This window comes from Arachis hypogaea, chromosome 15, assembly GCF_003086295.3.
Source record: "Arachis hypogaea cultivar Tifrunner chromosome 15, arahy.Tifrunner.gnm2.J5K5, whole genome shotgun sequence".
Lineage (NCBI taxonomy): Eukaryota > Viridiplantae > Streptophyta > Magnoliopsida > Fabales > Fabaceae > Arachis > Arachis hypogaea.
Genome location: NC_092050.1, coordinates 142,459,492 through 142,475,031, shown reverse-complemented (window position 1 = coordinate 142,475,031; position 15,540 = coordinate 142,459,492). Strand labels below are relative to the sequence as shown.

Genomic DNA, 15,540 nt, shown 5'->3' with positions numbered 1-15,540 from the left:
TCATCATTAATGACTATTTGATGACTATCAATCACAAAAGTTACTGGCCCTATTATTGCTCTAAAAATATTTTTGGAATACTAAGTCTTTGATCATCGAGTAATATCCACTTTACAACTAATTTTTTATGAATCTTATCCTACCGTATGATCCCAATCATGTTTTTTACCTCAATTTTTATGCATAACACATCTTTTTATAAATTATTACCAATCCTTTTGTTATTAAACAATGTTATTTGAAATTTTGAATCTATCTATCTATTTATTTACTTATATATTATATTACATAAAAATGATAATGTCTTTTTTATTTTGATAATGTTATTTTTTTTATAAATTTATATATAATACAATACCAAAAGTTTACGTAAAAAATATATTATAATATTATTTAATTTGATAAATTAAAGACTAATTTATTATGAATTTAAATTTTAGAATATACATTGTCACCAAAAAAAAATTTTAGAATATACATTCAAATAAGTTTTTAAAAAAATTTTGCATTGGATATTTTTGTTTTAAAAAAAGGTAATTATGTTGAAATCTTTAAACTTTATAAAAATAAGATATATAGGTCTTTGCGTCATACTTTTAAAGATCTATTTGTCCAAATAAAAATAACATATATAACTAAAGTCAGGACTCATATATTTTACTTTTATAAAATTCAAGAATCTAAATGTAATAAAAAATTTTTAAAGACAAAATGTCTGATGCAAAATTTTTCAGGACCTATTTGTGTATATACATTATATCTAAATTTTACCAATAAATTATTACATACATAAGATTTGAGTCTCTAACACTTATTTAAACGAATAAATAAAATAATAATATTATGCATTTAAGTTTTTTTATAAACTAAGTTAAACAATAAAATTTGGAATAATGTTATTCATAATTAATTTTTATTGATATTCGATCAACTTAATTAGACTCGGTTAGTAAACAAATTTTAATGTGCAGTATTATTTACAAGAATAATACTATATATTCAAGTCTTTTATGAACTAAGTTTAACTAAATTAAATAATAAAATTTAGAATAATATTAATTATAATTGATTTGGTTATGTTAAACCAACTTAATTAACTAATGAGTTATAACTCAAATGGCATAATCTTTTTATAGGTGTCAGATTCAAGTTTTCCTATTTTTGGTAAAAAAAAAATTTAACAAAAAAATTTAAATATATAGTATTATTCCAATAATTATTGTCCATAAATTTCTGATTTTATTTTTAACTGAAACAAAAACGTTGGGATTTGGGGGGTTGGTGCATTGCAAAACCCTGAGTGTGAACTCCAACTTTAAGATAAACCCTCTCAGCTAAGCATAGCTGAGGAAGAAGAGGAAGAAGTAGTTACCACTTACCACTAACCATGTCAGCTTCAAAGCTCGCACTGTACGGATTCGGAACCACCCTGTTCCGTACCCATCGATTCCTCTCTTCTTCCTTTCTTCCCTTCTCTAAACCAATCCTTTTCCCTCTCAAACCCCCGCCACGCCGCCGCGCTTTTTCTTCATCCGCCGCTACCGCCGTCACCTCTGTCGACCAGGACAACCGCCTCCAAATCCACCATCCTTGGCCCGAATGGATCTCTTTCGTCGACCGTTTGAGTACCAAAGGCTATCTAACCAAATCCTCTTCTTCTGGCGATGATGGAGACGACGCCGTTTACGTCAACATGAACCTCTTGAAGGATGCCTGTCTCAGCTTCGGTCGTGACCGCTACGATCTTTTCAGGTGCGTTTTCTTCTCTCTCTCTCTCTCTCTCTCTCTCTCTCTCTCATTTATATATTTGCGTCTCATTAGATTATTGGAATGCGAGAAAGTACTTAATTTTTAAGTTGAGTTTGCAGCGGGAAGCACATTTTTCATAACTAGCTTGAGTTCATGAGTAGTTTTCTTTACTTGTTTGGTGACAATGGAAGTTTTCTATTTGTTTCTGAAGTTGGTTATGTAAGAACTGAGAAAAATGCACATTGAGGAGGGTCTAAAGGGGAGGTTATTTAGCTATTTCAAACTCCAAATAAGCTAATGTTAACACACACACTACATTCAAGCATCAGCAATTTAGCATCATGGTATGTTAGAGTTAGAGTTTAGAATTAGCATCAAGTTCTTTTGCTTCTTATGCATGCAGGTTGCTGTCCTCGAGTGATCTTCAAGCAATCGTGGAGGGAGGATGTCCTAATCTTCTCCGAAAAGCTGTAAATTCGGCTAAAAGGTTGAGAGCCCACCTGCAATTAGATGAAGGGGATGTATGTCAGTTCATTTTTTGATTTTTTGTTTCAAGCTTTAAGCTTTTAAAATGCATGACGTTCAAATGTTCCTGTTAATCCATACGATTTAGTTCTTTATTCTTCACTCAAGTTTATTGTTTTTGTTCAGGTCTGTAGTGCTTGCCACCTGCGAGGCTCCTGTGATAGGGCTTATGTGATTATGGAGACCCTTGGAGTTGATGCTCGAACTGTGGATGTAGTTAGAATACTTTTGTTCTACGCACTAGATCCAGTTGTTCTTTCTGGTGGAGAGAAACCCTCGGGGAGAGAACTTGTTGAATCATCTGTGCGAAAACTTCTCTCCCAGCTGATTGAGTTGAGTGAGTCATCTCCTGCTCCAGCTCCTCATGCTCCTGCTCGATCAAAGCCCACTGCCCAAAATGCTGTGGCAGAAGGCCAACCACTAACTTCAACAACTAGTAAATTTTCAAAAGAAGCGGAGATGAAGAAACATGACTGGATTTGCCAAAAGTGAGTCATACTAGCTGATGCAGTCATATCTTCAGTGAATTTATAGTTTTTCTCCACTTCCACAGTTCCACATGAAATTTGGAAGATATTCTTTGTTCATAAGCATGTTGCTCATGAATTCAAGCAAGTGATCTATCTACTATTTTTTTTATATATTAAAGCAACGTCATCTCTTTGACTCTTTCAAAATCTGTTGTCAGATGATTACCTATTTTACCTGTCTAATTAGGTTTCTCTCAAGCAAATTGCTTTAAGAGATATTGTTCATTCTGAAGAAAGCTGAAGTAATTTAGGCCTGTAGATACTTTACTCTACCTTTGTTAATAATGCTATACATGAATCAAGATGAAGAGCTTTCAAAATCTTGGTGCATATTTCCATGACTTTTTGACATCTGCAATTTACCTATTGGCCACCTAATAATTCATTTGTAACAGTTGATTCTCTCATTTTTGTTTGCTTCCATGTTTCCCGCAGATGCAATTTTATGAACTTCTCTAGGAATACAGAATGCTTAAATTGTAAAAAAAATAAGCCAAAGGATGTTGATCTGCCTACTAATCAAATGAGTAAAGGAGATTGGATATGTCCAGAGTAAGTCCTCTAGCTGCTTTACTTGCTTTTTACTAGCTTTTATCCCAGGGCATGGTCACGTTTTCCATTTATTTATGAAGGTTCCTTTTCTGAAGTCATATAATTTTGGTTCATAACAATAGCATTATATGAATTACCCTGTTCTATGATCTTTTTTTCTCTAACTTTTGTAGTTGACCATATGCAATTATGCATGTGTAACTGTTTCACTTGCTCCTTATGATCTGCTGACATATTCTTGTTGGTTTTGCTGCAGATGCAGTTTTATGAATTTTTCCAGAAATTTTCAGTGTCTAAAATGTAAGACAACCGGGCCCAAGAGGATCAATCTAGATGAAGTTGAAATGAAAAAAGGAGATTGGAATTGTCCACAGTGAGTCTCCTATCTTTTATATTGCTTTACTATTTTTGCTAACTGTTACATTTCCAGGGAATTGTTTATACCTTAGGATACCTTTGTGATAGAAAATGAATCATTATCTCTTTCCTGGATCAAAGGTGAATAAATCATATTGATAGCAACACTATAACTTGGGCACATTGATAACTTTGCACTCATTAACCCTTTTGATAATATATATTGCATTTAATTTCTTCTAGAGTTTTTCATGCTTCATCTGTTTCTCATTTTGGTTGGGATCATTTTGAAACTAAACACAACTCTATTTTTTTATAGATAGATAAATCCACCGATAAATGTTACAAACATTTATTTCGGAGTTCTCAATACCATCATTCTAGCTATTTATTTTATATATTTTTTAATTGATAACAAAAGAAAGAATATCATTACTATATTGAGAGAAAAGTACAAATGGGTGGAGGAAAGAGTTTCTACAAACCATTGGAAATACAAACAAGTTCGGAAGCTTCAATGAACTGCAACTTCCAATCTCTCATCATGTTTGAGAGGGAAAGTCATCTGAAAAAATAATATATTTTAGACACATAGATGCTAAACACCTTTTTCTAACCCAAACAAACAACTTTTCCTGTGAATCTGTCATGAAATGTACGAAGACTGTTCTAGCCAAATGCTCCAAATAGTGGAATATATTGCACATTGCCACAAAAATTTAGCCTCTTTCTTTCTCCCAAAACCTGCAAACATCATCAAAAGAAACTGAGCTAGTGATATGAGACGCACCCACAATTCTCGGAACACGCTGAACAAAGAACTCCACAAAGAATGCTATTTATTATATTTTATAACCCAGGATTCTTGAATTGTCTAAACCCTATCGAACAGCTGCAGTTGGCACTATTTTAGGATGCGGTCTTTCTTTGCACTAAAATGGTGAAACATACAACTTAGATGTCAAAAGTTATCATCTATTAAGCTTGTTCATATGATATACTCGTCCAATCGCTAGAATACATACACAATCTCATGTTATGTAAATATTTTAGTATACAGTAGAATTGTGTGTTTCTATAAGCTCTGTGGATCCTCTATTGTTGTGCTGTGTAATTTATTATATGCATTTTTCAGCTGTCTTTGTTTTATAATGTTGGGATGATGGTTTTGTCCTTTTGAGCTTGTGGATGAATGGATTGTTATATATATTATTGTTTTAATTGACAAAACCATGCCCTGCATTTGCCTACTATTGCATTTGGTATCATACTAGCTACCAACATTGCTAATCTGTAATCACACAGCTCTCATTCGCAAGCATCCTTTAACTTAAAGCTTAAAGGAGCTTTGGCTTGAGTACCAGCAAAGGCTGGATTCATAGCACTAACAGATTAGGAACAGAATTCGTGAATGTTGACTTATAAGCAATAGTTTCAAGAATTTTCTCGTTTATATAGGTGCGGGTTCATGAATTTCGCTAGTAAATCGAAGTGTTTGCGTTGCTCTGAGCAAAGACCCAAGAAACATCCCGGGGACTGGAGTTGCTCCAAGTAAGTTCTCTTTCTCCACCTGACCCTCGAGTTTCTTGTTTTATATGTTGCTTTGTGTATTATGTGGAAATTCATATTGACTTTCAAAGTTTGGTTTAAAAAATTGTTAATAGGATTTCTATTGTATGTAGGTGTGGTTTCATGAATTTTGCTAGTAAAGTGAAGTGCTTGCATTGTCAAGAGCCAAGTCCTAGTTCCAACAAATATCAACATCCCGGGGATTGGAGTTGTCCTAAGTGAGTTTATTGTTTCTTCTTCTTCTCCTTTCCTTCTCTTTTATCGTCAAGAATTTTCTAGTATGCTCTTACATACTTAATGTGTGCTCCAGGAACATTCATGGCTACTCATTTTGTGTTATATAATTTTGAAACAGCATAAATGAAAATAAGTGGCTATAGATGTTTTTGAATTACATATTAAACGTGTTTAAGGAGCATACAAGTCCACCTGATCCTGTTGTCTCTTCTCTTTTCCTAGCATGCTAAAGTTTGTTGTTTCATATTACTTGGTTAGGTGTAATTTCTACAATTATGCAAGAAATAAGAATTGTCTGAAGTGCAACATTGAACGACCTAAAGAGCAACCAACCAATGAGCATGAGGAGCATGTTTGGAAAAGATCATATTGATGAAGAGATCCATAGGGCGGCATTTGCATGGTGGAGTCAAATGTGGGTTTTCTTTCCAGTTTATTTTATAGTCATTTCATTAGAAAGATACACATCTGCAATATAATCAGAGAGAGTTATTTGAATGTAATTGAAGATGTTTAATATGATCATGTACAGATCTAGAAGCAAATTTAACGATGTGTAATGTACCATCACTAATATATCTGGAGTTGGATTGAATCTCGTGAAATGTGAATGTTCCAACTTAATAAGGAAGAAATATACGAAGACGAAAATTCATGTCAATTGAAGTATCAATTCGAGCAATTGTAAGATCAAGCAAAAGAGTAGTATTTTTATTTCTCTCGTTATGTTTTAGTCTTGCTATATTCCCAATATGATAATTGAGGAATATAGCAAATAAAAGGGAGCACATTAGTCGAACCCTTAAACTCTAACTAATATGGAGGAATATTTATCTTGAAAATAATAGTAACAAAAAACCAGCATTCCAAAATCCACTATAAGAATCAACCTGAGTCAGCAGATGCATTCAACAAAATAAATCCAAAACTCCCTTCGGCTATTTGGCAGCCATCAAAAGTAATTACAGCTCCGACTCCTATCAATAATTATTGCCACAGAAATACAATAGTAACAAGAATCATGGCCTCTTTCATTTTCTTCTTCTTCTCCATGTTCTCTATCTTTTCTTCACACGCGATATCTTTTGTTTTGACATCAAGTGTCATCATCACACGCTTTAGCATAAAAAAGACAATTTTGAATTTTTGATGTGTGGAACTGCTTCTAATAGATAACGAGATAAATAATAATTACCAAAAAAAAAAAAAAAGATAACGAGATAAATTGGGAAGTTTAAACTTTAGATGGATAACCTAAATCGATTTCGCTTAGGTTGTAATCTGAAAAGGAAATAAAGATAAAAAGGAAAATCAGAAGAGGCGACACACATTTTAGAAGTTGGATTTGTTTTTAAGGTGGAATAGAAAACCGTATAGCTTATGAATACATCCTTAATCCCCACTTAAATTCGTTTTACTACAGCTCTTGGAGAATTCGGTCAAATAAACAACAGTTCACGGTTGCTAATGATAAATGTCAACAGTCATGGGAATTAGTTAGATACTCCACCTACATAAATAAAGAAAAACAAGTTGCACAGTTTAGGAATAGCAGGGAAACCATAACAAAATTATTAACAATTGTGAAAATCAAAAGTGCAAACTTAATTGAATAAAATTGAGATAGTCAAAACATTAGTGATAGTGAGGTCATGGCAATGCCAAAGTCCTCTGCCCCAGCATATAGAGAATTTATATAACTATTCTAAATATTCAACAACAATAGAAATGTAATTTTAATTTGAGATGTATTTTACCTTTTATCTATTCAATAAGCCTCTAGCAATTATTTCCCGAAGGAGTTTTTCTGCCGTATCATTCTCATCTTTTTCAAACAAAGCTCAAATAATGGTTTCAAAAGTCACAGCATCAGGAATGCAATCATCATGTTCCTTTTTTGACAACAGGGCCAATGCATCTTCAAACAGACCCTCTCTAGAAAGACTATTGATCATAATATTGTATGTCTGGACGTCTAGACAATAGCCTCTAACGGGAAGATCCTGAAAAATCTCCTCAGCATGTTTAAGTTTTCCACTTTTACATAGGCCATCAATAAGTATGTTGTATGAGTGTATATTTGGTTAATGCCAATCTCTTCCATTTTACTGAATAACACAAGTGCCTTGTCAAGTAGTCGGTTTTTGCACAAGGCATCTATCAAGAAATTGTAAATGAATATAGAAGGTTGACCTTTATCATGCATCTCAATAAAAAGCTCCAAAGCACCGGAGATTCTCTTTGATTTGCCCAAGCCATCAATAAGAGTGTTGTAAGTTACCGTGTTAGGAATTAAGTTCTTGCGACACAAGTTTAGATGTACAAAACTACAAACTAAAATCAAGGCAAGAGAAATATTGATACAGAAATGTATCTGCTTTGAAATACTTAGGTGGCCAAACCACACTCATTTAAGCAGGTCAAAATCCAGTGTAAAGCAAATATTGCCAATCTCCATAGAGAAGTCATTGATCAACAAGCAAACTAACATAAAATTTGAAGTTGGGAAACCATAACCGAATTATTAACACACTCATATTTTAGAACCACATATTTTTCATAATAATGTAATTTTCCTTATACAGAATGCAACGGATTTGCAAATGTTTATAGCACTCTTTTTTGTTTTTCTTAGTTTGTAGCATGATAATAGTTAAGATATATGATCACATAGGATAACAGTAAAGAACTATTAATTACTATAAGAGTAATACCTCAAATAGGTCCCCAAGAAATTTACCATCCGACAGTTTTGTCCCCCACAAAATTTAACTAAGATTTCGACCCTGAGGTTCTCAGATATCCCCCAAATACTTCTCCAAAACCGTTTGATTCGGTTAAAGTGGTGACGTGTTAGGTTAACTGTGACATGTCACCTTTAGGACATTTTGGTCCCCATCCACGTTGGACAAAACGACGTCGTATTGGAACCAGGGGCAAAACAACGTCGTTTCGGGGAGGACAAATTCGTCTCCCACTTAGACAGAGAATGCAAACGGCGCCGTTTTCATGTGGGGGACCTATTTTCCTTATAATAGTATCTTAGGGGACCTATTTGACCTATAATTCGTGATGTTAAAAGAAGCTATATTTACTTCAACGCAAACCTTAAAAACACATTGACATTGGTCCGTTCATTTATCAAAATGGTAACATAAACCTGAGAACCCAAACATGTTAATCACACAAATATTTGGCTTCAATAGCAACACAAACCAAATCAAGTCAAAAGAAGGTTTATTTTCTTCAACACAAACTAAACGAAACCATTCTAAATAACATAACGTCTTCTTCCTCCAACAGAACAAAAGGTGGTAACATAACTAAGACAACAACTTTCACACTAATTATTAGAAGCATCATTTTTTGAAAGACTGGTTCAACCCTCGTGTTGGAATGAATTTGAACAACTTAAATACTGTGCCACTGGTTGCAGCTGATATTGTCTCAGCACTAACACTCCCTGAATTCTCGGCCCTAATTACTGTCTCCTTTGGACGTCTAAAAGAAAGCTGAACTTGGAATAAACAGTATTGTTATCACCATGTTTTAGCAATACTGAAATTTTGTGTGAAACATGGTGATAATAATACTATTTATTCCAAGCTTAGCTTTCTTTTAGACGTTCAAAGGAGACAGTAATTAGGGCCGAGAATTCGGGGAGTGTTAGTGTTGAGACAATATCACCTGCAACTAGTGGCACAGTATCTAAGTTGTTTAAATTCATTCCAACACGAGGGTTGAACCAGTCTTTTAAGAAATGATGCTTCTAAGAATTAGTGTGAAAGTTGTTGTCTTAGTTATATTACCACCTTTTGTTATGTTGGAGGACGAAGATGTTATGTTATTTAGAATGGTTTCGTTTAGTTTGTGTTGAAGAAAATAAACCTTCTTTTGACTTGATTTGGTTTGTGTTGCTATTGAAGCCAAATATTTGTGTGGTTAACATGTTTGGGTTCTCAGGTTTATGTTACCATTTTGATAAATGAACAGATCAATGTCAATGTGTTTTTAAGGTTTGCGTTGAAGTAAATATAACTTCTTTTGACATCACGAATTATAGGTCAAATAGGTCTCCTAAGATACTATTATAAGGCAAATAGGTCCCCCACATGAAAACGGCGCCGTTTGCATTTTCTGTCTAAGTGGGGACGAATTTGTCCTTCCCGAAACGACGTCGTTTTGCCCCTGGTTCCAATACGACGTCGTTTTGCCCCTGGTTCCAATACGACGTCGTTTTATCCAGCGTAGATGGGGACCAAAATGTCCTAAAGGTAACATGTCACGGTTAACCTGACACGTCACCACTTTAACCGAATCAAACGGTTTTGGGGGCGTATCTGGGGGATATCTGAGAACCTCAAGATCGAAATCTTAGTTAAATTTTGTGGGGGACAAAACTGTCGGATGATAAATTTCTTGGGGACCTATTTGGGGTATTACTCTTACTATAAAGAGATCTTAAACACTAAACCTGTAAGCTACAACTAGGAATATCCTCTAAAGAATCAATAAAGCATAGTGGGATTAAAAAGGATGATAACAATTACAAAAATTGAAAGCTCAAAATTAATTGAATAAAAATGAGATAGTCAAGACATCAGTGGTATTGATGTTATGGCATTGCCAAAGTTCTCTGACCCAACAGATACAGAATTTACAGAACTATGATACATATTCAGCAATAATAGAGATGTGATTTCAATTTGAGTTGATGTATCTTCCTTTCTTTCATCCATTCAATAAGCCTCTAGCAATCATTTCCCGAAGAAGTTTCTCCGCTCTGTCATTCTCACCTTTTCCAAACAAAGCACGAATAATGATTTCAAAAGTCATAGCATTTGGTAAGCAACCGTTGTCTTCCATTTCTGACAGCAGGGCCAATGCTTCTTTAGATAAGCCCTCTTTGCAGAGCCCATTGATCATAATATTGTATGTCCTCACATTTGGATGATAGTTTTTAATGGAGAGATCTTGAAAAATCTCTTTTGCATCTGTAAGTCTTCCACATTTGCATAGGCCATCAATAAGTATATTATACGTGCATATATCTGGATCAATGCCACTCTCTTTCATTTGATTAAATAACACAAGTGCCTTGTCAAGTTGTTTGATATTGAACATCCCATCCAACAAGGAATTGTAAGTGATTATATTAGCAGGTTGACCTTTATTATGCATCTCAACAAGAAGCTTTGAAGCACAAGAGATTCTCCTTGATTTTCCCAAGCCATCAATTAGAGTATTGTAAGTTACCGTGTCAGGAACCAAGTTCTTGCGACGCATCTCGTCAAAGAGATTCAAGGCATCGTCCATCAATTTACTTTTGCACAAGCCATTAATAATAATATTGTAACTTCGGATATCAGGAGCCATTCCTATCTGGGTCATTGTGTCGAATATACATTTTGCCTTGTTTAATTCGTTAACCAAGCAATACCCGTCCATTAAACAATGATAAGTAACCACATCTCTTTTCACACCATCTTTTGTCATCACAGCCAACACACTCTTAGCATCTTTGATATTTCCCTCCTTACATAGTCCATCAATCAAAGTATTATAGGTATGAACATTTGGAGTAATGTTGTTCAGCATCATATGATTTAGTAAATCAATGGCTTCCTTAAGTTGACCCACAAGGCACAATCCAAAAATTAGAGTGGTATAGGTGATAACATTAGGAGAAATTCCCTTAGCAAGCATTTCAGAATAGAAATGAAAAGCCTGACTTACAAGTGTATCCTTGCACAGGCTATCAATAATTGCGCTATACATGAAGACATCAGGAACAATGCCATACTGTGGGATCTTTCTCAACACTTGAATAGCAGCTGCTGTGTGTCCGGTCTTACAGAGCCCATCAATCAAGGTGGTATAAGTGATTTGATTAAACTGAAATCCTTGAGCCAGCATTCTGTCGTGAAAGTGCAGTGCTTTTTCAACCTTACCACATAGACAGAGACCTTTAATGAGTGTAGTCAATGTTATTGTATTTGGCTGAAAACCCATCCTGAAAATCATGGCGAATACAGAGAAAGCGAGAGTGGTCCGACCCATGCCGCAGTAACAATTGATTAAAATATTCATAGTAACTATGCTGGGCGCAACTCCCCTGGCTTGCAATTGCTGAAAAAGGGAAATGGCGGTGGGGAAATGGTGCGTCTTGGCAAGAGACCCCAAAATCTGGTTAAATTGGATGATGGATGGAGGGCGACGCATAGAGAGCATGCGAGTGAAGGAATCAACAGCTTCATCAACATGGCGAGGGGATGTGAGCTCAGAATGAGAGTGAAGGCTTGACATTGAACATGAACAGGAAGGAAAGCGAAAAGGGAAAACATAGGGCACAAGAAAAGAGGGGATATGAAGAGAGAAGCTGAACCTCGAGAATGATGCTGCTCGCAACATGTTTGTGTAAAATCCGATCAAATGAGAAGAAGGATTTGGAAGAGAAAAGAGCGAATTGAATGGTGGAAACAATCACTGTCATGGAAACAAAGGTTGGTTGAGACTTGATAGTTGACACCAAAGCAAAGAACCATGATAATGAGATTGGAGTTGATTTCTATTATTTTTCTAACAGCATAGCCGATTATCTAAAAGTTAGATAATTATATAAAAATATTTAAAAATCTTATTATACTTTCAAATTAAGGAATTTAATTAAATTCTCGAGTAAACACAAGAAAAAAAAGTAAAAACACACAAAAGTTTTTCAAAAGAGACGCTAAATTAAAAAAAAAAATCTTATAGATATATAAATTGATTAAGAATATGGTTTATATGTATATTAAAATAAATTAATACAATTACAAGAGATATATTAAAATATTATTAAAATTTATTAGTTCTAAAAATATAAAATAAAATATATTGTTAAATTATTAAATTAAAAGAATTAAATTAAAAAATTAAATTAATAATTAAATAATAACAAAAATTAATAAATTTTGATAGTTTATAATATTTTTTTAATTACAAAACTATCACCTCTTTAATATATGGTTCATTGGTTCATATGTGAGCACTACTGTTGTGGATTGTGACAATAATTAATTTTTAATTTAATTTTAATAAAATAAAAAATATTTTATATAACCGTGGACCACTTTTTATATAATAATCCTAGACTATGTAAAGAAACTCCAGTCAAATATTTTGGTCATTTTCGCATTTAAAACATTTTCAAGAAACCTGCAAAATTTAGGAAAAATACATAGGAACCTAGAACATAAATCATTCTAATTTCTAAACTTTAGCAAATATATAAATATTGAATTTTTTATTAAAAAAATTCAAACATCTAATCGTATGTGTTTTACAAGACAAAAATTTATATGTAGTTACTTTTTATATAAAATTAATAATTAAAAATTATTAAATAATAATTTAATTAAATATGTAAAATTATGTAATAATTTTCAGTTGCTATTAAAGTACTGCACGTGAATTTTTACTTTGTTTTTACAATGATTATGCACAATTGCACAAAATAAATGTGTATTAATGTAAAAAATAATTTTTACTTACGTGATTTAGAAGTAATAATAATATAATATTATTATATTCCTTCCCCCTATACCCTATATACTCTAAAACGGCTAAGGGTGAAGGAGTTATACTTTAGTTGTTAGAACCGAATCGGTAGTCGAATTGGTTAAATTATTGATTTATTGATTTATTAGTTCAACCAAAAAGTTAGGGCAATTCACCCAAATAAATAAAGTACTTGAAATGTTTACCCAAATACACAAATCTGAATCATGTTATTTGTATGTGCAAAAATCACTTCTATGTAATCCGTGGCAACCCACCACGGTTTCTGAATTATACATAATCCGTGGCTGCAAGGGACGGTTTATGAGAAAATTTTGTTCTTTGTAAATCGTGGGAGGTTCCAGCGGTTTATGAAGTTGGAATGGAAGGCATAAACCGTGGTAGGCTACCACGGTTTATGAAAAAAACGAATTAAATATAAAACCCTGTAACCCACCGCGGTTTATGAATACTGCGCAATAAACAGAAACCCCTATAGCCTCCCACGATTTATGTGTTAGGGGTTATAAATACCTAATCCGTTGAAGCTCGGCACAGATCATTTGTCCCAGCAAAAAAATTCTGAAGCTTGTTGTGTTGAGAGGATTTGGGAAAAGCTTAGAAGGTTTGAACGAGGCGTGGGTGGTGGAGCCAATAGAGGGTGAGGATCGCTTGTACCGACTAAATGGCGTTGCTCACGTGGCAAGATATATCGACGAAGAGGTTAGTTATTATTATTGTTATTATTATTATTATTAAAATTCTTATAAATATAAATATTGATATTATTAGGATTATTGTTAGTAAAAATAATTTATGATGTTTATTTTTATTGTTATTTTGATTAATATTATTTATATAAATATTGATATTATTATGGTTACTGTAAATTAAAATTTTATTGTTTATATAAAAATCAATATTTTTATGGTTATTCTTAGTAAAAATATTTTATTATTTTTATTTTTATTGTTGTTGTTATTAATATTGTTTATATAAATGTTGATATTATTATCGGTATTGTTAGTAAAAATATTTTATTATGTTTATTTATTTTGTTATTCTGATTAATAGTATTTTTGTAAATATCGCTATTATTATGGTTATTGTTAGTTAAAATATTTTATTACTTTATTTTTATTGTAATCATGAGTACATAGTACTCGTAGTTTCATTGTTAATATCATAATAAGAGAATCAATAAAACTAATGTGAGTATTCTAATAATTTTTTTTAAATTATATTTGATGTTATTAGTAATGGTTGTATGTTGAGTGATTTTGTTACCCACATCTTGCAGCCTAGTAGGGTTATTAGCGCCCTTAGGAGACAACAGAATATGCCCTTACATGACCGGATTATACCGTATCTTGAGACCGCGGGCTTGTATCATTTGGCTAGGCTAAACAGTCAGTGGTTCTGGGTTGATGAGCCTCTCCTTAGCGCATTTATTGAGCGGTGGCGTCCTGAGACCCACACCTTCCACATGCCCTTTGGTGAGTGCACCATTACTTTGCAGGATGTGGCATATCAGCTGGGTTTGCCGATCGATGGTGCGCCCGTTAGTGGGTGCCTGACTGAGTTTGAGAATCTGATGGAACACGGTAGACCAGCATGGGTGTGGTTCCGGGAGTTGTTTGGGGAGTTACCTCCATAGAGTAAAGTAAAGCAGATGACAGTGTGCTACACATGGTTCCATGAGAGGTTCCGGGTTCTCCCAGCAGATGCTAGTGATGAGACCGTGCGTATATACGCACGTGCTTATATTCTGATGCTGTTGTCGTCTCAGCTGTTTGCGGACAAGAATGCAAACCGGGTCCACCTTCGCTGGTTGCCTTATTTGGCATCGTTGGACGACTTGGGTAGATATAGCTGGGGCTCGGCTGCACTGGCCTGCTTGTATAGATGTCTTTGTCGTGGGACAAATCGAAACGTTGTCAACTTGGCTGGGCCGCTACAGCTGCTACAGTCTTGGATTTTCTTGAGGTTTTCCACTCTGAGGCCCACTGGGTTTGACCGATTCGGGTTTCCCCTTGCTTCCAGGTAGGGTTTATTATTTTCGATTCATAAATTGTTGAACATCATGTGTTATGCTTTGTTTTGACATCATTTCAATTAAAATTGTAGGTGGGCCAATTTTATGCCGAGGAACGATGCAGGGGCACAAAGATTAGTTTCCGCACGCCTTGCATTGGATCGATTGCGTGTCCACGATGTGAGTCATTTATTTATTGCTGATACTTGAACTGGTTTTTGTTAAATGTCATTGTCTGATGAAACTCTTACTGTTTCGATATAGTTTGTGTGGGAGCCTTATTCTTCTGTTGAGGTTGCTGATGTCATTCATCCGGAGATACTAGTTGACCAGCACCGTAGGCTTCTGTCGCTTGTTGTAGTACCTTTACCGTAACCGCAGCATCTGCCCTAACCAAAGGAAGAATCCTCGCACAGATAACGTGGTAATCCAGCTGACGGTGATCAC

The 15,540-nt window shown here is 34.2% G+C and overlaps 2 protein-coding genes across 2 annotated transcripts; both read left to right on the top strand.

Moving 5' to 3' along the window:
- The first annotated feature begins 1,227 nt into the window (after positions 1-1,227).
- LOC112751013 (uncharacterized) lies at positions 1,228-6,114 on the top strand. Its single transcript, XM_025799986.3, has 8 exons — positions 1,228-1,752; positions 2,153-2,270; positions 2,401-2,762; positions 3,240-3,356; positions 3,613-3,729; positions 5,172-5,264; positions 5,396-5,500; positions 5,778-6,114. The coding sequence occupies exons 1-8, from the start codon at positions 1,388-1,390 to the stop codon at positions 5,890-5,892; spliced, it is 1,392 nt and encodes a 463-aa protein (XP_025655771.1). The 5' UTR covers positions 1,228-1,387; the 3' UTR covers positions 5,893-6,114.
- Positions 6,115-14,730: 8,616 nt separating this feature from the next.
- Positions 14,731-15,303, top strand: LOC140179378 (protein MAIN-LIKE 1-like). Its single transcript, XM_072218241.1, has 2 exons — positions 14,731-15,101; positions 15,186-15,303. The coding sequence occupies exons 1-2, from the start codon at positions 14,731-14,733 to the stop codon at positions 15,301-15,303; spliced, it is 489 nt and encodes a 162-aa protein (XP_072074342.1).
- The last annotated feature ends 237 nt before the right edge of the window (positions 15,304-15,540 follow it).

Excerpts from the sequence above, each read along its gene's own strand:
- LOC112751013 (XM_025799986.3), top strand. The coding sequence starts at position 1,388 with ATGTCAGCTTCAAAGCTCGCACTGTACGGATTCGGAACCACCCTGTTC. Across the intron at positions 2,271-2,400 it reads TGCAATTAGATGAAGGGGAT|GTCTGTAGTGCTTGCCACCT; the intron begins GTATGTCAGTTC and ends GTTTTTGTTCAG. Across the intron at positions 3,730-5,171 it reads GGAGATTGGAATTGTCCACA|GTGCGGGTTCATGAATTTCG; the intron begins GTGAGTCTCCTA and ends TCGTTTATATAG.
- LOC140179378 (XM_072218241.1), top strand. The coding sequence starts at position 14,731 with ATGACAGTGTGCTACACATGGTTCCATGAGAGGTTCCGGGTTCTCCCA. Across the intron at positions 15,102-15,185 it reads GGGTTTCCCCTTGCTTCCAG|GTGGGCCAATTTTATGCCGA; the intron begins GTAGGGTTTATT and ends TTAAAATTGTAG.